At 41.0% G+C, this 27,002-nt stretch overlaps 1 protein-coding gene across 3 annotated transcripts in view; it reads left to right on the forward strand.

Annotated features, from left to right (window-relative positions):
* Positions 1 to 27,002, forward strand: part of asic2 (acid-sensing (proton-gated) ion channel 2) — a 412,784-nt gene that overhangs the window by 264,871 nt on the left and 120,911 nt on the right. The window contains exon 1 of one of the 3 annotated variants that reach the window (XM_031318778.2): positions 8,853 to 11,150. The exons of the other annotated variants lie outside the window; for them this stretch is intronic. Within the exon in view, the coding sequence (XP_031174638.1) occupies positions 10,458 to 11,150 (693 nt within the window). The 5' untranslated portion in view covers positions 8,853 to 10,457. Of the gene's footprint in view, positions 1 to 8,852; positions 11,151 to 27,002 lie in introns of those variants that run through there. 3 annotated transcript variants of the gene reach the window in all.

The following is a 27,002-nucleotide window of genomic DNA, read 5'->3' on the forward strand; positions in this document are numbered from 1 at the left end:
TGAGTGTTGGAGAGAGGAGTGCCCGGGAATAGTTTGTTGTCTAGGAGTACATAAAGCGTAGCTTAGTGTTATCTAAAATATTTTCAACTCTTGCGTTTCAGAATGACACTTCTCTGTGAGCGAGACTTGGTTAGACACAATAACAAGCAGACCGGATCAACCTCTACACCAAAGTAAAAAACAAGAAAACAAAACATATTTTATTGTAAATACCATAACCTTCTGTTAAATGTTGCAGGGAGAGTTAATTCAACTGAAACAGAAATGACGCAGCAGCTGAAGTGTGATATTACTGTGATCAGACTCAATATCAGTGAGCCAAGTTTTATTGATTTTGTTGTTTTGTTTTGTTTTGTTGTGTTATTTTTTGTGTCGTCTGACCACAGAGATGAAAGTTAATCACATATGTATTAAAAACCTATCAATATCAGATTTAGGTTTGTTGTGTGCTATACAAATAAGTTTGCCTTCCCTTCGGAGGTCATGCAAAGTTGCAGCTGCTGACACTGCAATATTTCCGTACCTTTCAACAACAAGGCAATTCAAAGTGTTCAACGTAAGCCATAAATGTATCATATAACATATAAACAAATACAAGCCAATATAAAAAGGCTATATGAAAATACACACATATATAGGATTTAAAAGGATAACAAAGTTAAATTAGAAGATACATTTTTTTTTTTTTAAATTACAGTGCAGCTAAAATGCAGTACAATATTGGAATAAATAGTACCACATTTAACTTAGTAAAATCCACTGGCAAACATAAGAGTTCTTATGCCCTCATTTGAAAGAACAGAGAGAGCAGGAGCAGACTTTATTTCTGGGAGTTTGTTCCAGATATTTGGTGCTTATAAATTGAATGCTACTTCTTTGTGTTTAGTTTTAATTCTGGGGACAGTAAGCAGACCTGTCCCAAAGATGTGGATGGTTCATAACGGAGCAGCAGATAAGAAATGTTTTTTGGCTATTGACCAACAGTACAATTTTAAAGTTGATTCTTTGACAAACAGGAAGCCAGTGTAATGATCTGAGAACTGATCTTTGCTGCTTGCACTGGATAGAATTATTAAACAAAACTGACGAGGTACTGGTATTAAATTGGATACATCTCCAGATTTAGTTGAGTGCATTTTTAAAACTTTATTTCTTATCGAAACAGAAATAGGAAGTGGGTGTTGATTTGAGTGGCTGTGATTAATGTGATGTATGAGATGCGGCAGTGCAGTTTAGTGGCATTCATTAACCTCGCATTCAGTTCCTCAATCTCTGATCTTAGTTTGTTAGAGATATCCCTATGAAGGGAGATTGGGGGACAAACTTGTGTGACCTCGCTGGCCTTATCAGTCTTGTCAGCCCGGGCAAGAAAGAGCTGTCTTCTCTTTTTGTCGTCTTCGTTATCAGCAAGGTTGGTGTCACAGAATGTGTTTGGGCAGAGGCAGGCAGATGATGTGCCAGTGGCCGAGGGGTGAATTAAATGCCAGCGTTAACCAGAGCTTTCTTTTTATCAGTGAATCCCAAAAGGGGTGAGGCAGGGGAAAGTGTGGGGAGGATTATTAGGAGACTGATCCATGAGCTGCTTATCAACACACTGAGGCAGCTGTGTGTCAAGTGCATCATCTTAGGTCTGGCCGGTAAACTAAAATGGTCCATCAGTACTTTAACTCAGTTATATTATATTTACTCAAGTGCAATTTACCTTTGCCTATATTGATTTAGCTGAAAATGAAGTGAATCTACTATTCATTAGATGCAATGAGCTGCTAATCCTCAGTTATAGTAAATAGTATTTCACTGTAATTATTGAGGAAAAAGACGATAATTTTGGGCTTGAAAAGTAAAGATTCTGATGATGTGTCATTAGTTTTTCCTTAGTATTCTCAAGCAATTACCCTGCAAGTAGAGCTGCTGAGGTCAGCTACAATTTCCCCAAGTGGATAAAAAAGTATCAGACAGAGTGACTATCAGTCTGTAAAGCGGCATTCATTTTCTGGGCCACTTGGGTTTGGCGAAACAGAGTAAATACACAAAACTGACATACTTTCACTGTACAATCTGTCTGTCTGACTGTCTATCTACCTGTGTGTGTGTGTGTGTGTGTGTGTGTGTGTGTGTGTGTGTGTGTGTGTGTGTGTGTGTGTGTGTGTGCGTGTGTGTGTGTGTGTGTGTGTGTGTGCGTGCGTGTGTCTGTATGTGTGTGTCTGTGTGTGTGAGTCAGACTATGAAAAACTACAAATTATTTAACACACATAGGCCTGAAATAAACATGCACACACAGGACCTACTGTATAGACATGCATTATTGTTGTGGAGAGATGTCGGAGTGATGGAGCTGCCATAATCAGGTGCTAAAGCGGCACTGGCAGTGCCCAGGAGGTGAACCGGCACCTCTCCAGTTACCAGTCCACACTGTTCCGCTACACCCAAGTGTCCCAGAAAATCAATTCTGTTTCAAAGGTACCATATGGAGTTTTATTTACCAGTGGTTGGAGCGATTGACAACATTTTTGAGTGCTATTACTCTGGTCAACAATGCTACTGCTGGGTAAGACGCAAACAATGCAGGTTTTAAAACTCATAAAATTGTCGTAACAAATGTTTTATGCAGAGGGACATGCATTCAACATGTTTGTTAGGCCACAGTGATACACACAATGTGTTTTGGTGGGACAAAGTAAGATTGGTAAGATTGTGACGTTTTTAACGTCTAAGTGACCAGGGTGCTTATTCAGACACATGGAGCACCTCAGTATGTAATCATCAGTGACAGCAACTCAAAAATGATAGAGAGGCCCCAGCGAAACCTCCTCTGCCTCATCACAAAGGAAACCATTTCTAGATTATTCTATGAACCCTGACAACAACTATTAGATATAATGACGATTAAATGAGCGGCGATTACAAGAGCGTCAATCTCTTGGCTTAATCAGTGGCTACCCTGGGATGTATCCTTTCTGTTCATTTAAAAACCAATGAGTTTAGGGAGAAGGCGGAAGGTGATGCTACCCTTCCAGTTTTTCTTCTGTTACTGCAGTCAGATTAGAAAACTAATAAACGATAAAAAAGCAATTGATTGCTTTGCCTGTCATCACAGTCATTTTAAATCAAACTGGGGTGTTGATGAATGGCAGCCCGCCACAAGGTACACTGTTTTTATTCACCTGCCTCATGTTTAATCTACTTGCCAGTGTCACAGCCTCACCTGTGTCTTCACAGACAAGGCCAGCATGAATAATGTACAACTGTCAACTTTCCTTCGCGCCACACTCAGTGTTGCACAGCCACTGTTGAGCTATTACGCGTTTTTCATCCGGTATTCTCAGAAACATTCTCGGCCTCATTGATCTATGAATGTTTATTCGTGGTTTATAGGTCACTCTTTCCCGACCAGTTTACTACTGTGTTCTTTGATCTGAGACAATGTTGTTGACAGCGTACTGGAATATATTTATGGGAAATGTATGCCATGGCATCGCAGCCATAGAGTGCTGTGTAATTGGATCTGACGCTTGGGTTGGCTATATCCCTAATTAATCAGTGATTTCCCTTATGTTTTAGAATTGCAAATTGGATATCTTTGAGCCTTTGAGCTGTTCTTTACACTGACTGCATAGTTGGTATGAGAAACCCTCTATGAAACTCTTTATGGCTCAAAGCTAATTATTCAGCCTGTGGATACAGGCTTTGGAAGGCTGCCTCTGACTCTAGCTGTAGGCTGTGTGTGTGTGTGTGTGTGTGTGTGTGTGTGTGTGTGCGTGCGTGTGCGAGGTGTTAGAGAAAATAAGTGTGCTCGCATGCATTTGACATTTCAGTACCCTGTTCCTGTTCTTTGTATTTAGACCGGTTATTCATTTTAAATGGATGTGTTTTACATTTTCATAGTCCTCATTCTGCTGTTTGGGAAAAAACATTTTTTCGTGTGCGCATAATGTACCTATGTGTGTGCACATGCCTTTTTGAGTCACTACGTTAATTTCTTTTGACAGTGTGAAAGGTTCCTTTGGGCTCTTGTTTGGGCTTTATAGCTGTTGAGTTAAATGGCTTTTTATTACATATTCAGAAAAGAGATTACAGCCGTGTTGTTTTGTCTTGTTGTGTACAAAGCTGTCTTATAATAATTAGAGCTGGGGATAAACGATTATTTATTAAACGATTAATCGGGCGATTATTTTATCGATTAGTCGACTAATCTAACGACTAATTGGACGATTAATATAACGATTATTTTTCTGTTGCTCGATTAATAAAAACCATAATGTATCTCAAATAAATACCAAAAAATTCTTAATAATATATTTTATTAAACAATTTTGCACAGCAAAAAATCTTCTGCTTTACACAAAATAAAATAATTATTTTACTGTTATACAAAATGAAAGGCCAGCCTGTTTACTCTTTTACAGTACCAACATAACTCTTTTGTTCAAAAAAATCAAGTTGTAGTGCAAAAAAGAAAAACACTGTGCAGTGCACAGTACAGACATTCCTGAGAGTGTTTAACACAATATAACAGTCCCAACATAAAACCTGATGCATAATCAAACTGACTCTCTTAACTGCTATTCTGTAGGTTTACATGCTAATGCAGCTGTGCACTTTGGTGGTGCTAGGCTAACCAACGCATCTTAGCTCTCTGTGCAGTTTGTTCGTGCTAGGTTAGTAGCTAACGTTCACGTTAGCTAACGTTAGCTACTATAGATAGCTGTGTTCTGCAGCCGTAAGCTAGCTACCATTCAAGCCAACATTAGACGATAACTAACATTAGCTAAACACAGCTGTCTAGGCGCCAGTAGCTAGCTAACGTTAACGTTAGCTACTAACCTAGCACGAACAAACTGCACGGAGAGCTAAGATAGTTAGCTAGCACCACCTAAGTGCGCAGGCTACACAACACACTACACAAACATGAAATTAATTTAGCCAACTTTCGTACTTGGTACTATATTTGAAGTATTCCCATACCTTCGAAAACTTAAGGGCGAGCTGTTTTTTTAGGACTTTTTCTTTTCATGGGGCTTTTTGCAGGGCTTTGATGGGAATTCTGTGAGGAGGTTGCTGTTTCGTCCTCCATCCTGCAATGTTTTGGTCTCCCACGTGTGTGTGTCGAAGCGTCGACGCAAAAATACGACGTCGACGTAATTTTGACGTCGATGCGTCGACGTCATCGACGCGTCGCTACAGGCCTAATAATAATATGGTTAGCCTCTACAATGCATGGCAAAAATGATCTAATGTTATAATGATTCAGAGCTGCCACACATTGCAGACAAAATATCAAGAAGTAGCTATATTCTGTTTTGATTTCTTTTTCCTGCTTAATTGTTCCTCAGAGCAGCATGGGGGGGGGGGGTTAAAACAAGACATTAAAAAAGGAAAATAAAATACAAACTGCCCTTCTTCAGTACCCAGGGAGAAAATGCTCTCCACTGTAATTAGCAGAAGAACGCTGATGAATGCTGACAAGTAAACCTTTGAATCTTATTAAACAATGCATTAAAACATTGAGTGTATTAGAGCACTTAAGACGAGTTGGCTCAGAGGCCTGTTTACTTGTATTGATGAAGCCTATTTAACTTGACTGTGTTGGACAGAGGTGGTTCGTTGGCAGACCAAGTATGAACTAAAGCTTCACCATTAAAGCAGTGGAAAATGGTACAAAAAGTGGGTTTGAATAAGAAACAAGGTAAGTGGATAACCTGCACAGACTGCTTAGGAGTTGATTTATGCTGTTTGATGTGTTTACACAAAGGACATGTTGGAAGACTGAAATACAGCTCTAATCCAAGTTGCATGGAAGATAAAATATGAGCAATTGTAACAATAAACTTATTCGTGGTGGTTATTTTTCTTTGCCTACTTTCCTTTATGTAATCTTCCTGTTTCCCTACGTTTGTTTAATTTAAAGGTACTTTTAATTATTATTTTATGTGGTGCATTTGGCTGATTTCTGTACATCTTTCTCTTGGAAAAATAGTAAATCCCTGAAAGTTAGAACAAGATAGTATCACAGTAGAGGTTTGGTCTTTCTGTTTTTATTTTGCTCTCACATGAGTAAAAATGGATACATAATATGAATTTGTGTGCACAATTTAAGAAAACTAAATGTTAAACAATATTGTTAAAGCTAGAGTGTGGAATCTTCAGTTCTTCCAGTGTAGTTGCTTATTCTGGCTCTCTGATTGGTTACACACAGGGGTTAAAGTGGGCTGGAACAGCGTTCCTTTGATTAACTGGTCAATTGATCGAATTGTCAGTTTCATACATCAGTGTTTCCTGTTCGTTTAAATAACGCCAAATATCCATTCCAGTGTTTCCTGTATTCACTCTCAGTAGTGCGGCGCTGTGACTCCATGCAAAAGGCAACTGTCTGTGGTGAGTTCACATGTCTGTAATAAAAGCAGGACAGTCGTGGACTACCGGTAGCCTACTGGTTATAAAACAGGCTCTTTAGTGATCGACGTGTTAACGTGCTGTAGATCCGGTGTTTTAAGCTGAGCTGGATATTATTATATTATTATTATTATATTCAGTTAAAACTGGTGATGCTGTTCTGCCGTCGTTCTCCGTGAAGTTAGCTGGAAGTTAGTCTATATCCACGACGTTCCACTTCCGGGATTGTTTAGGTGCCGCCAGAAATTTCGCCATATGTCTTTCATTTTGGCCGGATTTCCGTCACCTTCCGCTTTCTTTGTGTTGGAATTTTAAACTCCGGTCAATTCATGAGGTTAACTGCTCAATACCTTGACAGGCAGGAAGGGGAAAGTTACCACAGGGGCGTTATTAGGAATGTCACTGCACGCTGACATTGTTTCTGTAATTATTCTCACTGCCAGTGGGTGGAGACAAAAATTCCACACTCCAGCTTCAACAACTGTTTGAGATGTCAAAAATTGAAGCCAAGTTTTCTTTCTTAACATTACCACAGAATAAGCAGAAACATTGCTATGGATCCCTTAAATATAATTGTGACCAACATTATTTATTATCTGGGACATTTTTCATCTCTCCCTGGTGGGTAAACTATGTAATGGCAACACTGTTGCTAATAATGGCCTCACTAATTTATTGATCGAGCTCTAGTCAAAGATGACTAAATTCCAAAGTAGATCAACGTATCTACGAAAAATAAAAAATAAGGTTTCTTTCTAATTTGTTATTCCTATCAGGAGAGACTTAATTTAGAATGAACAATCATTTTACAGTACATGACAACAAAAAAGAGTCTTTGGCGATTAGACCCCATCATGACGGCTATATTTAGAGGGGTAGTGATCCCGTGTTTAGATCAGAATATTTCTCCCGGGGTCTAGACACTGATGGTGGTGGTGAAGAGAGTTGGCTGAAGATCTGGACGATGGAATGTGGAGCAGGACTGGGTGCTGGAATGATGAAGACTAGAGGTGTAGCTTGGAGGAGGGTCGCACATCGTACCAAGGGGGTAAGCTTCTCCTCGGACCGCGAACCTCCTATGGCGCCATTTTAATTCTACAAAGCCATCACCTCCCGTTAGCATTCCATTGACTGCCATTCATTTTGGCGCCACTTTGACAGTGAATAACTTTACATCTGAAGCGTTTAAAGACTTTATTTGTCCATTGTTTATTTCTAAAGAAACACGCCAATGTATAAAAGGCTCCATTACCTTGTACCTCACGATACGGCTCCGTAGCAGACGTTTTTGTAATAGGCTAACGATTGTGTCATGACCACGCGACTTACTGTCGCATAGTAGAGGAATTACCGTATAGTACAGGAGAAGCTCGCAGACAGTTTCGTCTCACATTAGCTGTTTAAGTGTAATTACTAATGTTAACTAGCATTTTAGTTAGCAATAATTAGCCTGTGTCCATGTTATCTCCTTACATATACCTACGCTCTCCGTCTCTGCTAGATTGGGAATGATTGAGATTTCTCTTGGCACAGCTACCAGAAGACTTACAACTTTCAGACAGGTTGCTCACGTCACATTTACGTCGTCTCTCTCAGTTGGAGGCTGCGCTCTAACCCTAGCCATCACCAGAAAAGTGCTTCTATTGGCCTTCACTGGTCTCCGCCCAGAGCAACGGGATCTGTTGGTCCATTCTTATATACAGTCTATGGATCGTACTGAAATGAAAACCGACAGCAGCAGAGAGGAGAAGGGATTTCAAAGTTCGATATGATTGGCTAGGAGAGAGTGGCAAAATCTGGTTGGACTACGTAGAGTAAACGCCCACAGAATAGAAGCTGCGGAGAGAGAGGCAGATACGGGGAAGAATGAATGAGGGAGTCTTCCTGATTGAACTTTCGCTAAGCTTCATTTACCCAACATTTGCATACGTGCAGTGCTAATGTAGTTTTGTTGAGTGCCCTTTCTGATCAACGAAAATGAGATTGAACAGAAACTCAAACTACAGTGAAGTGTAATACAATTTTGTCAACTTGTCAAAATAAATCCTAATCTCGCAATAGACAAGAACAACTGTAACCATGGTAACTGTACACATAAAATGGCAACAAGCCTCAAAATACACAGAAGACAAGTGGCACCTAGAAGAAAATTAAGACTTTCACTGACAAAAACAAAAATGTTTTGAGGTTTTGTTGACTAACACCCACACACGAAAAACTAGCAAGAAAAACTATTCAAAGGACAAAGACTATGAATATATACTTTCCTACAAAAACAAAAGAAGGAACCTTTATTCACATACACTGTGTTACCAAACAAATTTCAAACTTCCATTACAGTAAAAGGCAATAAAAATTAGCTGGAACTAGTGGAGAGCTCATGTGGAGCTGTTCTCCTCTGCTGCACACAAACCTTTACATTTATGCACACAGCGGCTGTGTGGCTCAGCAGCAGCAGCAGCAGCAGCAGACAAACAGAGGGGGGCGAAGGACAGCGCCAGTTAGCACAGAGAGAGACAGGCACTCTCATCAGTGACGGGCTCACCGGCTGCGTGGACAGAGCTGTGGCGCAGGAGGAGGAGGAGGAGAGGTGCAACGGGAGGACAAGCTGCCTGAAAACCAGAGCAAAGAAGAGGAGCAAACCGCGAGAGAGGGAGGAGAGATCACTGAGGGGATAGAAGTCATTCGGAGTAGGGAGAGGAAGCAAGCTGGATGAAGCTGAAAAGGACACAGAGGGAGAAAAGTGCACAGAGAAGCCTTCGCTGACGGCAGAGAGAAGTGAGGGAGTGCGTGCACAAAGTGGAAAAGAAGAAGAAGAGGAGGAGAAGAGGGAGCCTGACAGGAGGTCGAGCTTACGGGGCTGGACACGAGAGTGAAGCGGAGGAGGAGGGGGAGCGTGAGGGCAGTTGATGGATTTGATGTGGGGAGAGTATTTTTAGAAGGAGGAGCGGAGACATGAGAGGAATATTGAGATTCTCTGATTCTTTGAGTTGGGGAGAAAAAACTAGGAAGGAAGAAGAAGAGAGAGTATATGGAGACAGAAAAGGGGGAGAGATGTTGAGATCAGAGTGTGACAGAACATATTATCTCTGGTCTGGTTTCCCGCAGGAAACCGCTGTGAGCGTGTGTCCGTGAATGCGCATGAGTGCCTCCTTCTCCATGTGAAAGTGTGTTGTAGCATGTTTCTCACTGTGACTGTGGCGCTGAGAAGCAGGTCGCTACAAGATGAAGCTACCCTGCCGTTACCCGCAGGACCTAATGACACTGCTTAAAGCCAAGTGGGGTGAGAGACAAGAAACAGACCAGTAACATCACAAGGAAGTCTAGGCATCAAAAGTGAGACCGCAAAGTGGGACAGAAATGAAATGAGCATGGGAGACTTTTGTGAATTCAATTAAAACTTGTACTAAACAGTGACAAGGAACTGATTGCTGCCTCTGGCTCCCGAAACGCCTCTGCAAGCCAGCGAAGCCTAAAAACACACACGCGTGACTCAAAAGAAGAGAAACCACAGCGCTGGAACAAGGCAAGCTCTCCTCTAACAGACTGCACCACACCAACCGATTCCCTCTGCTGTAGTCTCATTATTTTAATTACCTTCTCTTCTTTCATTTGTGTTTTTGTCCTCTCTGCTTAGCCCTTGGTGTTTTGTATTCCATCCTCCTCTCTCCCTCTCTCTTCCCCTCCCTCTTCCTTTTCCTTCACTCTCTCTGTCTCATCCTCTCTTGTTCACTGTCACACTAACTGCGGTGGGCACTGGAGTCACTCGTGTAGAAGACACCTTGCTTGGAGCACATTTGCCTAGCTGTTTTTGAGTTGGATGATTGGAGCACTCTCAGATCCAGAGACCAGGATAGATGACCAACAAGTAGCTGATGCTGAGCTAATCAGAGCTCCACCAGGAGAGGAAGGACAACTTCAAAACACACTGAATTCCTTGTGGGTACTTGTGGGTACTACGTCTGCATATAGTATATTTAAAATTAAGACTGAGTGGACCATTAGTATTCATTCAAACAGATATCCCGGTGTGGATTACAGTAGTGGATTTATCCTGGAGCTACATGTGGGCCCCAGCCCCTGAGGCCTGGCTTGGATATGAAGCCTTTCCTGTGGCTGTAGGAGCGCTGTGGGCAGCTATGGCCCTGGAGGGGCGCTGTCTCCGGCGTGGATCCCCGGCTATGATCAGAAAGGGTCGTCAGCGGCATCCTATGAAGCCAACTCTGGCACGGATCACTTCAACTTTGCTATCAAGGACACGCCTGCACGGCCTGAGGCAGGTTTGCATCCCTGGTGGCTCTGTGGGCCGCAGAGCCTTCTGGCTACTGGCCCTCTGCACCTCCCTGGGGCTGCTTTTATCCTGGTCCTCCAACCGCCTACTGCACTGGCTTTCCTTCCCCACACACACACGAGTCCACACAGAGTGGGCCAGAGAACTGGCCTTCCCCACAGTCACTATCTGCAACAACAACCCTATCCGCCTCTATAAGCTCACCAAGAGCGACCTGTATTTCGCCGGCCACTGGCTGGGCCTGCTGCTGGCTAACCGGACAGTGAGGCCCATGGTTCTGGACTTGCTTCAAGAGGACCGTCGGGCCTGGTTCAGGAAGCTATCAGACTTCAGGCTCTTTCTGCCACCCAGAAACTTTGAGGGAACCAACCTGGAGTTTATGGACCGACTGAGCCACCAACTGGATGACATGCTCCTCTCGTGCAAATACAGAGGAGAGCCATGCGGCGCTCACAACTTCTCTTCTGTAAGTCCAATTTTCTGTTTTCTGGAAGCTTAATGCCAACTCTGTCAGCATTAGAAACATCCCTCTTGTACTTTTATCTCCTTACTGTCAATTATCCCAGATTAAACATAAGCCACAGTGTAAAAGTTGCAAATGCATTATCATTTAGTAACAGTAGCCGTGGTCATGTAATAATATGGATGAACTGGGTTATGTATGACTTTGCGGCTAGGCATAGCTACAAACTCTCCATATCAAAAATGTTCTTTTACAGAACTGTGCAGCCTCCCAAAGGCCCTAACTGCCTTATATCTATCTTATTTTCTGTGTGGGTTTGGGGATTTGCGTGCCCACTCTTCCTTGTACACTCCCTTGGCTCGACTGAACCATGGCAGATGTTTTCTCTGCGGTAATGCAGTAGCTCAAACTGTCTTTGAAACTTTTCTTTTTTATCATTTCATTTGTGTTCTTTTTTATCTTTGTACTGTGGCCTCGAGTCGGTGACTGACTGAAGCAGAAATGAGACATGGCAGATAAACCTGTGTGCATTGTGGTTGGTGTGTCCCTTGTTAAAAGTTCTGTGTGGTAGGAAGTGTGTCGCTTGTTAAAAGTGTATTGTGCTGATGTGGAGTTCGTTGCCCTCTCTTTTCATACTTTAAAGTTATAATTATCAAGATGTTTTGATACTATTTATAGCCACAACCTCTTAAGCAATTGCCATTAATTGTATTTCCAATGTTAGTCGTTCTCTTTATTGTTAGTGACAGATTCCGCCTTTCTCGTAATTGATTCAAATTGCTAACCCACGCACAGTAGCTCAAGATAACAATGCATTCATATAATGGGTGTGATGAGGAAAACAGTGCTGTCCTTGTTTGCAGTCAAGTATTTAAAGGTGAACTCTTCCAATTTTACACATCAAAGTCTGTTTACAGGTGTGGGAAGTACTTGGTGAAAAAGTTGTTGACTCTATTTTGGCTTCAAAAGGAGCTGTGCAATGTCTGATCAATTGCCTAAAGTGACTTCACTTGGCAGCTTGGTGGAGAGTAAAGAGACTGCAAGTTTGAAAAAAAATAATTCTGGGACTGTGGAGTTAGAAAGAGCCCAGCCCGCTCCTCATTTCTGCTTGTGTGCAATTTGCACTTTTTTGCGTCTGATTGTAATTGCTTCCATGCGTCAAAGTATAAATTTTGCCTTGGTCCCAATTACACAGTGGGTAGAACAACAGCAGAGAGAAAAAGAAATACAATATTAGACCACGAGCGACAGGTTCAGACCGAGGAGGTGCATAGGGATTCCTCAAAACTTCTCTCAAGTTATTTAAATGTGACAGAGAGATTTAATATCCCAGTCTGTCAGTGCTGTTCAGAGGTTTCAAAAGTATTCGCATTCATTACTCAGGTAGAAGTATAGCTACTAGGGTTTAAAAAGACTTCTGTAGAAGTTGAAGTATCAACTCAAACTTTTTACTTAAGTAAAAGTGTAAAAGTACTGGTTTCAAAACTACTTAAAGTATAAAAGTAAAAGTAATGTAAGGGGAAAAAATAATATATAATATCAATATGCTTTTTCAAATTAGACGGCGAGTTTTGGAAACAATTAGCTCGTGGTACTTGGGTGCACAGAGCTTGCAGCACATTCGAAAGGAGTTGTTTTTGCATCCAACCATTTCGAAAAATTCTTCCAGGTACAGCCAGGGATGTAGAAGGGTTGGCTGGTCTTCCTGGCTACCAACCTCCTCGCTGGTGCTTGGTTGGGACATTTCCGCTAGAGTTCTCTTGAGTCTCTGGCACGGACATCTTCGTACTAGGGTACATACGTCTGCTATTTCCTTGCTGGAGTGTGACGTGATTTGTGTCCTGTGCAGGTGCGATGGATCGCGTACAAACCAATAGGATGTCGGAATGGTATATGTTTTTACATCTCATCCAACCACAATCAAATTCACTCTATCCGGATGGCACAATTTATCTGGATAGGTTTTTGTTTTTTTGTGTGTTTTTTTGAACGATGACAAGCCGAAATGAAAACAAACCGAACTGGAATAGGAGTAACGAGACTATTTTTAAAATGTAAGGAGTAGAAAGTACAGATAATTGCGTGAAAATGTAAGGAGTAGAAGTAAAAAGTCTCCTGTAAAATAATTACTCGAGTAAAGTATAGATACCCAAAATGTCTACTTAAGTAAGGTAATGAAGTATTTGTACTTCGTTACTTGACACCTCTGGTGCTGTTGGTGTTTTCAAACGCACACCTTTGGACTGTAAAAGAAGATGGCATGATTCGAAGCAAAGGACATCTCTTATAAATGCACTTCATTACCACCAACTCTCTGAAGATGCTAATAATGTCACTGTAACTGTGTGGCTATTAGCACTGATCTTTGTAAATTGAAACTGTTTTTGCAACGAGGCTCAATTGCATAGAAAGGGGCCAATTTAGCTGCAAATGTATGCATATAACCTCATTTAAATATGCGCAAATAGCACAGGAGTATCAAGACTTTTTTTTTTTTCAGCATGGCAGTTTGGCATGTTTGTCACTCTTTGTGGATGATTTGAGAATTACACTGTTTCTTTTTGTCTTATTTGTGCAGGCTTAGTGGGCTTGTGCAGGTTTTGGTGAATTCGCCGCTCTGACTTTAATAATGTCGGACTGGAAGGGTCTTAAATGGTGATGTGTATAACGTGATCCAACGAAAATCCCAATTTAATGATACACAATTGTATTCATAAATTCATAATGTAAAAAGATAGTTTCCTGTTTCCTGTGTCATCTACTATCCTCCTCTTGCCTGTTGTCATGTTCACTTCATGTCGTGGAATTGCACATAACAGAATCATTTACCATTTTAAGCAACACATTTATCCTCTTGAATGTCCAGCATATAAGGCAGTGGATTTCCCAACATTGAAAATCCAAACTCATGATTGCCATATTAGGGCTTCATGATTACAATAGGTACTCAACCAGCATAAAAGTGCTTCCTTCTTTTCACTAAAATGCAGGATATAAAATCACATCTTCAGGTTTTTTTTATTAGTCTTTTACAGTCTCATGGTGTATTTGTGCGTACATGATTTGATAAAACTGGTAATTTTATTAGTTTTTCCAGCTCTGGTGGGTGATGCTGCCTTTTTGTCCTTTATGTTCTGTCTGTTTTACCCTCTGTCAAAAACAGGACATGGTGCATCAGCCCACTGCCATACAAATGAAGTGCTTAATCAGAATATTGCCCTTAAGCCAGTATCCATTAACAATGTTTTGAAGCAACCACAATAATTTTAGTGCAGGGAGACATTTTCCTTCTTTGTTGAATTTCGATGTAAGTGCAGCGCTGGAAAGGTTGTAAATGTTAGTTGATGTGCCTGCTTCATTACCTCAATGTTCACAGGTCAGATTTTATGTCAAGGTAATGCATTCTCGGAGTGTGAATTCACTATTACGAGTTCTACCATTGTGGAGCTTGCGATGTGAAATGAATTGAACATGTGAGCCGTTCATGTGGATTTGAGTGTAGTGGCAGTTCGCTCAAGCTGAATGATTTTCTGACATTGAATGTGTCTGAAAATTGTGTCAGAATGGACCAAGCTGCTGATAATGGAGGGAAAATTGTACTTTCAGAACAGCTACTGTGCATATTTTAGACAACCAATCTGTACACTCACTCTTAAATATGAGTAAATCCAAAGGGGGTGAGACCACAAAGAACAAGATAGCTGCGGCAGCCCTGATACAAACACACTGTGCAGTCTCCATTATTATGATTCCAAACTCACTGAAACCAGTAAGGATATGTATAAAAATATAGGCTACTAATTTAAAGTGTTTTTCTGTAGTAGTAATATTTTGGTAGTTTCATGTACAGTGTGTTGGATATAATTGTCAGCTTTACTTTGCAGAGCACAGCCACATAGATGCCCCATTCCTGCCTGCCCCCTTATCTTGCTCTACCTCATAGGAGGCCTCATACCGTTAACAGGCCCTCTGTTTGTTTTTTTTATCTGGTTAGCCTGCTGCTGCAAGTCAGCAAAGACTCCCCAAGGCCTATTCATTATCACTGCATTTAGAGCACTGCCACTCTAAGACCAGAGAGAATGCAACACCCAGATTAAACAGGGGATAGGGGATCCATGCACATAGAATTGCGAGTAAATAAACACGAAAATACTTGCTTTGTATGTGTACAAAATCCGTAAACCTGCATGCATGATTGTCTTGGAGTATCAGTGAGAAATCCAGTTTTGATATAGGTTGAATAATTGATTTGAGCTGCTGAGCAGCGGGTGTTGTGGGGGGAGGAGACATGTACAGTTAGTGGTTGGGAGTGAGAGATGATATTTAAAGTGCCCATATTATGAAAAAATCACTTTTTCTGGGATTTGGGGTGTTATTTTGTGTCTCTGGTGCTTCCACATGCATACAAACTTTGAAAAAAAACATCCATGCTGTTTGAGTGAGATACGGGTTTCTGAATGTGTCCTGCCTTCAGTCTCCGGGTGAGCTGTTCCAAATCTGCACGGCTTTCTACGCCACTAGCCGAAATGAGGGGCCTAGGGGGCTAACCGTTAGCGTGCTAGCTCGTTCTCAATGGCAAAACACTGCTACAACACACACAAATTCACCCTAATCTACAAAATAAATTGTATAGAACTACTTACATGTCCCTGTTCTGCAGGTAATCCATGCAAAGTTGGAAGTGTGCCCTCGTTTAGAAGAAGTCTCCCGGCTAATCCTGCCTTGTACAGGCCGAAGTTGGAGAAACAAACAGCTACCTAGCTCATGTAATCCTTACCTAGCTACTGGGCATGTGCGACTGACAACAAAGATGTTACAGAAGTTGAGAGGTCTCACTCTGTAGCTGAGACCTGACACTGTGAAAAGAGGAGCTGCACCAATGTGCAGTACAACAAAAATATGGTGTTTTTTGAAAATTAAACTATGTAAACCTATTCTTATACAATCTCAAATTACAATTAAAACCATAAAAATGAGCATAATATGGCCACTTTAAAAAAAGTCAGGTTGGGAATACAAATGTGTCTCATAATTCTGGCAACCATCAGCAGTATGATTCCATGTGCTGAATCTACTTTATCACAGTGAATGGGAACCTTAGTCGAAGGCTATCTAATCAATACATCTATTAGCTTCATGCTGTAGTTTATGGTGGTCTATTCTGCTTCCACATGTCCAATACTGATATACTGTCAGCCACCCCACAGCGAGTCCTAATCTAACAGCAGGGGATAACGGAGCTGGAGTAAGCGCCAAAGGCCAAGCCTTCCAATCATTCACAATAAAATGTAAGTGATACCTTATCAAACCATAGCTAGCTAAGCCTCTCGCCATGGGCCAGATACACATCTCCCTCTCTCACAGCTCTATTGAGGACTAGATAACTCCGCCTGCAATGACAAATTAAACAGTGCTCAGAGTTGGAGAGCAGCACCTAGTCACACATGAGGCAAGGTTTGAAAAAAGGTGAACCTCTTTGCCTGGCCACTGTAATGTATCAACTCTTATCTCCAGAGAAATCTCATAACTGCAGCGTCAAAGTAATGCTGCACTTAAAGTGTTTGGCCTGAGCAGGTTTGCTCATATGTATTTTTGAATTGCGAATTGTTGTGGGCAATACTGCGTGTCAGATTTAGTGTTATTAATGTTGGGGCTTTTTAGTGAAGCTGCTATAACCATTTTTTTATATAAACAATGGATCAAATGTCAAAGGGCCTGTATTGAACCCACAAAGAATTATCACTCAACTCTACAGTTGCCCGCTGCCCCACAAGCTTTTAGTGTCTTTCTGCTCATTGTTTTGGTTTTATGGTCCACAACTTTACTGTTCTGGTTCACTCTCACCAACCTTGAAGCTTTAAGATGTGAGCAGAGTGAACAGGATAATGTATATTGGACAGAAACACGACTCTACATGAACACCAATGTTGCTTCTCGCAAGCAGCCAAAGTTTAGTTCATGCAGATTTAGTCTATATCCTTGACATTACACTTCCAGGATTGCTCCAGTGCTGCAGGAAATTACACTGGATGCATGTATTTTCGCCGATGTCCGTTTCCTTCCACTTTCTTTGTGTTGGAATTTTAAACTCCGGTGGATTAATGATTGAGACAAGGTTAACTGCTCCTCAGATCTCTGCATGGTAAATTGAGACAGCTAGCTAGACTATCTGTCCAATCTGAGTTTTCTCTCACCAGACTATTTTGCACCGCCCATGACGATTGTGATTGTGTTAAAGAAATGCCAATAAACCAGACCACGTTTTTCTCCCATCCCGGAATGCTGTGTTAACTAGCCAAACCCTCCTCTGCTCCTCTGCTCCTCTGCAGGATGGTCTGGCAAAGCGAGACTAATGCATGTTTAACTAAATTCTTCTGTGCAGACAGGTCTTTATTAATAGTTTGACATTCAACTCATAAAGTTTAATAAATGTAAAGTAAACTCATGTTGCTCATAGGAAAGGGTGCAGATTAAGAGTCAAATTATTTGCTCTAGTGTTAAATTTACACAATCACAAAATCTTCTGTTTTACTTGCAACCCTTAAGCAATTGCTTCGGTTCAGCTTAATTTCCATCATTATTATTTCTTAATTATTTTCTCTTTGAATTACTCATATTCCTTGTGTTTTTATATCCTGCTCAGTTCTGTGCATGACACATTTAACTGCATTCTACTGATACTGTGCGTTATAACAAAAATAATTTCCCCCTGGGATTATTAAAGTATTTCTGATTCTGATTCTGATTCTGGTGATTAGGGGTAGCGATAGTGGCTTTAACTGCACTCTTGAGTCAAATTTCTCTCTCATTACCTAAAGATTGATGGTCCTTTGACAGAAAGCCCTGCTTTATGAGAGGATAGCTTTGCAGTTATAAAGGTTCATTGGTTAATCATTGTCACTGTCTGCTCTATAGGATGTGTTTATAGAATATGTTTCAAAACTAAAAAAGGAAAACACGAGTGCATCATTAATTTTTTTCCCTGCATTGTTCGGTCAGCAGACGTACACATCTCATTGACTTATTTTCCACTACACCTTCTATTATTATTCTGCAGCTCTAATTATTAGCAGTTTTATTGTCAGCACTTTGGAAGAACTGAAAAATTGGCACAAATCTGTTGACTCTCACCCTCTTACGTATTAAAGGCAATGAGGATCCTGACAGAGGCTTATTTACACAGAGTTCCATAAAGCCGTTCACAAAGCCTGGTCAATCACTGCTGAGCCGGAAGGGACCGCTAATTGGGTTTGAAGCACATCCAGGTAATAATGCAGGTCTCCTCTGCTCTGGTTTGCCATTGACCTGTTCAGTAGGATTCTGTAAAGCAATACTATAAACTATTGATCTGGCTTATAATAAACAAGAGTGGGAGTCAGGTGGAAGCTGCAGCTCCAACCACAACAATCTTATTAACACAGGTGGTCCTGTGCTTACTGTGCTCCGCACCAAATCCAATTTCCCACTTCAGAACAAATGGCTAGGGTGGTTTCATGAGCTCCTGCTTCCAGCTTGTATTAAATACCATAACAGTACTATGTCTTGAAATGAACAGCCAAGGTGCTGGTCATTGATATGCTACAGCCACTGGTTGCAGCCAGCATCCAACCCATAGCCCATAGCGAACAGTCAGCTTAATCTCCCAATGTAATGCAAGACTTGAATGCAGATGAAACGATTATACACGGTTAGTATTCATAAGGTCACGTCAATGCACAAACCACAGGACTTGTAAAAGGTTAGTGTTTGAAATAGAAAGCTAATGGATGCTGCTCTCTTCTATGAATACAATTAGCTGAAGCTGTATCTAATCTTCAGTGCACCCTATGGGACATGCATATGTTATAGCAGGTGAGCTTCACATGCTCTCTATGTGTGTAATGTTGTGGAGAAAAAAAACATTTGTGTGTTTTTTGCAAGACAAGTGAAACCTTATGAAAAAGACAGTGTATTTGAGAAGCATGTAGGTACGGTTTGCTTGACCTGAAGTCTCAACATTCATTGTTTTTTTCCTCGCACCTCCTCCGATTGCACACAAACACATTCTGCACTGAAGATTTGTATACTACTACACCCACGATTCTAATCTATATTCACTCTCTGGACCTTTGGGCAACATTCACCCACCTACAGTATTGTCTCTGCAGTCTGTGTGTGTGTATATGTTGGTGAGAGGGGTCAAGTATGATAATGGACACAATATAACAAACTTTAGTACAATACAACAATAAAACATTTTCAAAAATATACCCTAGAGTTGCTCAAAACCTCTCTGACACAAAGTCAACAAAAAAGATCACTAATGGCTCTGTCTGGCTGTGCTCATGTGTGCCCCTTATCGTGCAGCAGAGCAGCATTAAGCCCAAAGCTTTAAACACACTAACACACAAACACACGCAGACACACACACACACACACACGACACTCACACGCACACACACAAACACACATGATACAATTGGAGAACTTCTGCGGTAGAAATAATTGTACTCTATCGACAGTCTTGTAGACAAGCTTAGTCGTAAAATTATTAAGAGGCACGTACACAGGATTTCATTTGGCATTGGCAAAACTTATATTCCATTTTCTAACATGCTGGAAACAAGCCAAGAACCGATTAATAACATCCCTAACACACCCCTAACGCTTTCCAGACTTTTGTTTTCACACTGTATATGAGATTAACAGGGCATTGCAGTCCCCTGCGGTTATTTGAGCTCACATGGCCATATGGGTGTGTGTAACGCTTATCAGTTCAATTTTCTAAATACAAACGGACATTTGGAAAAACAGAAAAATTGGTTCAAATATCCAATTTTTCATTTTTTTCCGCCTTGACAAATAAAAAAAATGGATCTTTAAACTGTTTTTCCAATTTTCTGTTTTTATTCAGGATCAGAAATTTTGAAAATTACAAAATTGCGTCTGGGCTCCAATTATTCAAAACTGCAATGATATTCTCTCCCTCGTTCTGCCTAGCTACGCCCCGCCCCGTCCCCCACTCGAGGACAGCAGCCAGACCTAAAAACAGAATGAGAATGGACGTGTGGGAGGTCGAATATCCAAAAACATTCAGCGTTCACCGAGAGGTGAAATAATAATCAAGCCTGTGTATGTTGCGCTCTGTGCAAAACTTGTATAATGACGGGATGCTTGCCCCCCTGTTCAGTCCAAAGTTCGTCTCTAAGAAGTTTTGCACTTGCCTGCAAGTATAACCTAAATTCCCAACAAGATTCGAATGATATTCTCGTAATTATCCAGCGGCGAGATGACTGCCCAGAGTTTTCTTGAATGCCTGCCTAAACACATCCAGACACACCCACGATAATAGCCAACCAATCATTGGTAACTAGCTAGGTGGAATGAGGGAGAGAATATCACTGCAGTATTGAATAATTGGAGCCCAGATGCAATTTTGTAATTTTCTAAATTTCTGATCCTCTGAATAAAAACAGAAAAATGGAAAAACAGTTTAAAGATCCAAATTTTTAATTTGTCAAGGCGGAAAAAAAATAAAAAAATTGATATTTTAACCCATTTTTCAGTTTTTCCAAATGTCCGTTTGTGCTTAGAAAATTGAACTGATAAGCGTTACACGGACCCTTTAAACTGTTTTTCCAATTTTCTGTTTTTATTCAGAGGATCAGAAATTTAGAAAATTACAAAATTGCGTCTTGGCCCCAATTATTCAATACTGCAATGATGTTCTCTCCCTCGTTCCGCCTAGCTATGCCCAGAGGCGCAACTACCCAGTGTCAGAGGGGTATGCAGCAACATTTTTGGCGCCCTCCCCCCAAAAAAACAATGCCATGATCACCAGTCACATTCGCTACTAACTAGCTATTCACATTGGTTTTGTTGACGGAAGTAACTGTGCTTTTCGGTTTTGCGCTAATCACTCCGCCCAAGTAGCAGTGCTAGATATATGGCTGTGTCTCATGTGACCTTATTATTTGTACACCCTGTGACTATACAAATCACAACATGTAAATAGGAACATGTTTGCGTTATTTTGTCACTTATTTGGAGCAGTCGGCTAGTTGGAACCAGTTACCTGCATGATCTGTGCTAGGCTAAGCTAATGCTGGGGGCGTCGGACAGCGTTACAGCACGCACAGAGATGAGAAGGGTATGTATCGACTTATCTAACTCTGGGGGTTACGGTGAATAAGCTAAAGTCCCAATAAGTCGGTGTGTTCCTTTGAGCTAGCCGTAAACCCCACTTTAGCTGCTAGTGTTAGCAAACACTAGCTAGTCTGTTAACATGAATATTTGCAAGCCTCCAAGTTTGGTAGCAAATATATGCATGATTCAATGGTAAACCCCCATTTGGCTGCTATATTCCCAGTGTTAGAAAACGCTAGCTAGTCTGTTAACATGAATATTTGCAAGCCTCCAAGCACAGATGTCACACTTTAAATCCTACCTGTTGCCTTTCACCATCCACTTATTTAACTGCTGTTAAGCCCAGCTCTGAGGCTGTCCAGGTCAAACTGCAGCTCCGCATCAGAAGGCACACGTTCCCAGGCTCTGTGCCAAAATTGCAGATTCAGCCATGTTATGGATCTTAACCATGATCTACCCTACCTGCCTCCTCCTTATCAAAATTGGCTCCCTAATATGCATTACTGACATGCATTACAACAGCATCTGATTTGATCAAAGACTTGTGGATCATAATGGTGCAGGTGTCAGCCACATCAGCTATGTGCAACAAAACGAAACAGCCATTTCTTCTCATATTATTCTTGCTTTTTATCAGATTTCTTGCATGTAATGCTGCCACTATTTCACCCAAGAAATGTGCTTGCTGGCAGAATCTTTATGGTTTCTGGTGCTATCTGTCGAAAACAGATAGTGGTTCCTTTACGCACCACTAGTTTTCTTTTCCAACTTCATATCAGCAAGGAGTCTCAAGGTAAGAGAAGCATGATTGCAGCCATCACCCAGTATCCCCTTCCAATTACTGCTGCCTTTTGTGCCTTTCAGCAAGCACTTAATCCCAAGCTGCTTCAGTCAAGTTGATCAGGGGTGAGCAGCTTTTGGCTGTTGGACGGCTCTCAGGTGTGCGTGTTTGCAACTTCCTCTAGCCTTTAACATTTGCTGTAGATCCCACTTCCCCAAGCAAACATGTTTAAATCAGGCTTGAGTGTGAAGGACCACAGCAGAGCCAAATGGAGAAAGACTTAAAATGGCAAGTTAGTGTTTGTTCTCGTTTGAAGCTCACCGGAATGTGCTCTGAAGGAGGAATCAACAAAAGGATACAAACACTGTATTCTCCACACAGTCTGTTTTAAGGTTGTGCATCTATGATGAAACTAGCTTTCACTGATACTGCTGTAGCACCCATATACTCATACACATACTAATCTACATTTCCCACAAAGACTTAATTTCTTGTTCTGGCTCAAGGAGCCGCTGTTCATTCCCGTTGACCCTTCCTAACCTATTGGCATGCACGTTGTGTTGAATTGTATGCCATTTATGTCTGACTGGATCCATATTTTATAGCTTTTCCACATGGGGGGGCTGGGAGGAGAGGAGGTGGAGATGGTTTTGTAAGTCAAAAGGAAAAAAGGTAAATAAGCAGAAAACGGAGCAGGAAAAGAACACAGCGGCTTGCCAGATTTAACCTGAACAAAATCAAAGAGAGAAACCTCTGAGATCTTGAGCTTCCGTCAATAATTAAACACACTGAATGTCTCGTTGTTGTTTGTGCCTCTCCTTCAGACGTAAATACCTTCATGAATAATGGAAACACAAGGAGCAATTCACCCTGTCTACTTGACAGCACACACTTTAATACAGCTTTGCCTTCTCAACCATATGCTGTTGTATATATAAATATAGAAACATGTAAATCATTTTCCATTGAATACTTATATCTACAGTGGGTGCCAGATTTAATATTCAGATATCTTCAAAAAAATTCCTGTTGTTCAGGAATTGGCAATCACAGTTTTTTTTTTACCAATAAATCCAAGTCGTCCCTTCTTTTTGTTTTAAAACACTGCATTATTTCTAAAGTACTATGATGTGGAGGCACAGCGACATGCTCGAATGGGATCCATTAGGACAAGCGACAAAAGCAGTCAGACGATCAGACAAATTCTGTGTTAATTGTCTAATTTAATAACTTTATTTAACAATGTACAGTCATTTCATTACATCAACAAGAACTCATTTACAGTGAGAAAACGTCACAAACAGCATTAAAAGCAGCGTATATAAAGACAGACAATCAATAATCAAACAACAAAAATAATTCAAGTCTATTTCATAAGTTATAAAATAATTTGATAGTAAGGCTTAAAAATTTCCATTAAAAATGAATATATATTAAAGATGCTGTACTCGAAATACTAGGATTGCCTCCGCACAGCTCTCACAAACAGTTCCCCAATACGTGAAATACGCTTTTTCACGGCCACATGCACATGCGGCTGAAACGGCTACCAAAACATTAGAACGGAGAACTTTGGATTACAAAACACACAGTGTGACTTCATTCCCTGCTCATAACAAAATTACTCCAGTATATCTTTACATCAAAACTATTTGTTTGCTGCTACATTAATGTTCTGAATGTCACGCCCCTTTAAGAGTTCTGTTTGAAAGGGGCATAGTACCTGACCTGCCCAAGATTATTGTGAAAGTATGGAATATATAATGTTAAGGGATTATAGAATTGTGTTTAATTGAGATTACAAAAGGGATGTTTAGGAGTTTGAAAGCTTTTTGTTTTTTTTAACAAATTCCATAAAAACACTAAAACCAACAATCTTTCCGTCCATTCCAATCCATTCCGTTCATCCTGTCTGTGGCTCTCAGCCCCAAGCTTGTTTGTTTCCACTCAAGATTTAAGTCTTAAAAAACAGATAACAAATATATTGTTTAATTTTTCAAGGATCAGTAGTTTCCTAAAACAGCGGGTCACTATAGTTTTTAGCAAACTTAGTGCATTTGCCGTGCACCATTTTCAGCGGTGGATTAATACACTATTGGTGCTGTAGGGAGTATTTCTGGCAGCAGGACTGTGCATGTGGGTTTTACTCAGAATAAACTACAGTATGTGTGTGTTTCATGGTAATGAAGGTACATGTCACCCAGTGCTCAATTATGTGTTTTTAATAGTTTTTGGACAACAATGGTCACAGAGGAAAAAGCTAAATCAGGCTTTTGATACACAGGCAGTACTTGTTAGCACAAATAATTCCTTGGTGGCTTTGGTATTTTCATTGGAGTTGTTGACAATAAAAAAAGAAAAGATATATTTCTACTTTTGTCGTTTTACGGTAGAGCTTTATTGATGAATGACATCCCATTATTACCCCTTCATGTGACAAGGAAGTTCATTAAACTTTGTGATGGACTTACTTTAAAAACTGGGTATTCGCACAACTACTGCAATGTGAGACCCGGGTCGTAAAAATGTTCCTAGCAACCTATTCTTACATGTCTGTGAGTGTGTACGTGCACAAAAATTACACCTCCTCATTCATATACATTGACTTAAGTCTATACTATATGAATAAGAATTTGGTACATTTGGTTCTTTAGTGTTTAATGCTGAAATTGCCTGTTGCAGCAGTCTCTGGAAGTTAATTGATGCTCCCTTAGCACAGCAATTAGAATGCCTTTGTTTATTCCTTCTACAAAACTTTGTGGTCCTATTTTAACGATCTAAGCGCATGGCGTGAAGCGCATGGCACAGGTGCGTTTAGGGCATGTCCAAATCCACTTTTGCTAGTTTGATGGCGGGAAAAAAGGGTCCGTGTGCCAGGCGCATGGTTCAAAAGGGTTGTACTTAGTGTCTTCATTAATTCACAGGTGTGTTTTGGGCGTAACATGCAATAAACCAATCAGAGTGTCATCTCCCATTCCCTTTAAAAGCCAGGCGCGTTTGTACCTTAGTGCATTGCTATTATGATGGTGGATTTGCATCGTGTAATATTTTTATTTGTAATCTTTTGCATGTTTGTGTGCTGCTGCGCTTCCCTGTGTGTGTGTAACAAGCATATGATGATGATAATGTGTGCGCGCTGTGCATAAGCCTAGGCACATTTTACTAATTTGCTGTTAAAATAACAATGAAATGCTGCGCTATTGACTTTAGACCAGGTTTTTTTTTGGTCAATGGCGTGATCACTTCCCGCTGCTAGAAGATAACAATACGCCAAGAATTCACCTGAACACACCTCCCTGTAAGACCAGCACACCCATGGGCGCAAAGATGGGCGCAGTTGCATTTGCTTTTTAAACGATGCTGGCGCTGAACGGGAAATTGACAACTGCGCCGGTCATAAACTAGCAAAGACACTTGTGTCGGGCTTTGCCCTGCGCCGCGCCGGGTGCAAGATAGGGCCTGTGTGTTCCTGATTATAGACTGGTCAGCAGTGAATAGTAGCAGCACAGCAGTGCAGAGCAGCAGCACGGCAGCACAGAGCAACAGCACAGCAGTGCAGAGCAGGCCCAAGTTCCAGGAGCAGCCATCTGCCACAAGGCCCGGGATCCAGCAGCAGCCAGCTGCCACCAGGCCCGCGATCCAGGAGCAGCCATCTGCCACCAGGCCTGGGATCCAGGAGCAGCCATCTGCCACCAGACCCGGGATCCAGGAGCAGCCAGCTACCGCCAGGCCCGGGATCCATGAGCAGCCAGCTCATGGCCTAAGCAGCTCAGTGTTCCAACTGGATTTAAGGTAACAAGAACAAAAGAAATGAAAAAAGACATAGAGGAGCTAAAAGCAGCAATGAACATGATGGGTGAGGAATTGGCGACCATAGCCAAACAACAGCGTACTATAATAAATCTCACGAATGACATCACAGAACTTAAGAAGTTGAATGAGGGACAGCAGAACTAGGTTAACTCCTTGGAAGCTCGTGTATCAGACTTGGAGCAGTACACTCGAATGAATGATGTCTTGATAAGTGGATTGAAGATCAAGCCACGGTCTTGTGCTCAGGAGAGCGCTGACCGTGATGATTCAACCGAGGCACAGGTAACAGCCTTCCTTCATGATAAAAATATCTCTATAAGCAAACACAATATTGAGGCATGCCACATTATCCCATTAAGGAACCAAAAAGATAAACACTTTGTCATTGTCTGCTTTCCTAACAGAAAGCACAAAATTGACCTGCTCCGACAGGGCTGCAAATTGAAGGGCACAAATGTTTACATTAATGAGCATCTAACCAAAACAAATGCAGAAATTGCAAGAAAGGCAAGGTTCACACATTCAAGCTTCTTGGTCCTCCAACTGCAAGGTGTTTGTTAAAATGAATGGCATACCAGAGCAGGCTAAAGTTATGTGTATCAGAAGCATTGAGCAGCTCGAAAAGTTTGAAAGTACCTAGATCAAATTCCCAGGAGTTGGAACATTCCATTGTTGAAGCATTAGATTTTTGTCATGTCTAACAACATGATTAGTTTTAATTATACTAGATGTTTTTACGCTGACCAAAGTATGCCTGACTTTGAACAGAATATTGATCCTGAAAATAACTTTTACGATAACATAAATAACAACTGTGGCTATTACACAGAGCAAAAGTTCAACAATAACATTAAACATGTATGGAATATCTATCATTCATTTTAACAGCAGAAGTCTGTATTCTAATTTCCAGAGTATAAAGGAATATTTAGGACAGTTCAAGAAACCCTTTAATATTATAGCCATATCAGAAACGTGGCTTAATGCCGACAGTGGCATGGATTTTGAGTTACAGGGATATGAACTTAACTATTTGAATAGAGATGTGGAGGGGGGATGGCACTTTTTGTTGACAAATGTCTCATTTCCAAGGTTGTTGAAAACATGGCAATAGTCATTGATGATATAATGGAGTG

Source organism: Sander lucioperca, chromosome 21 (assembly GCF_008315115.2).
Source record: "Sander lucioperca isolate FBNREF2018 chromosome 21, SLUC_FBN_1.2, whole genome shotgun sequence".
Classification (NCBI taxonomy): Eukaryota; Metazoa; Chordata; class Actinopteri; order Perciformes; family Percidae; genus Sander; species Sander lucioperca.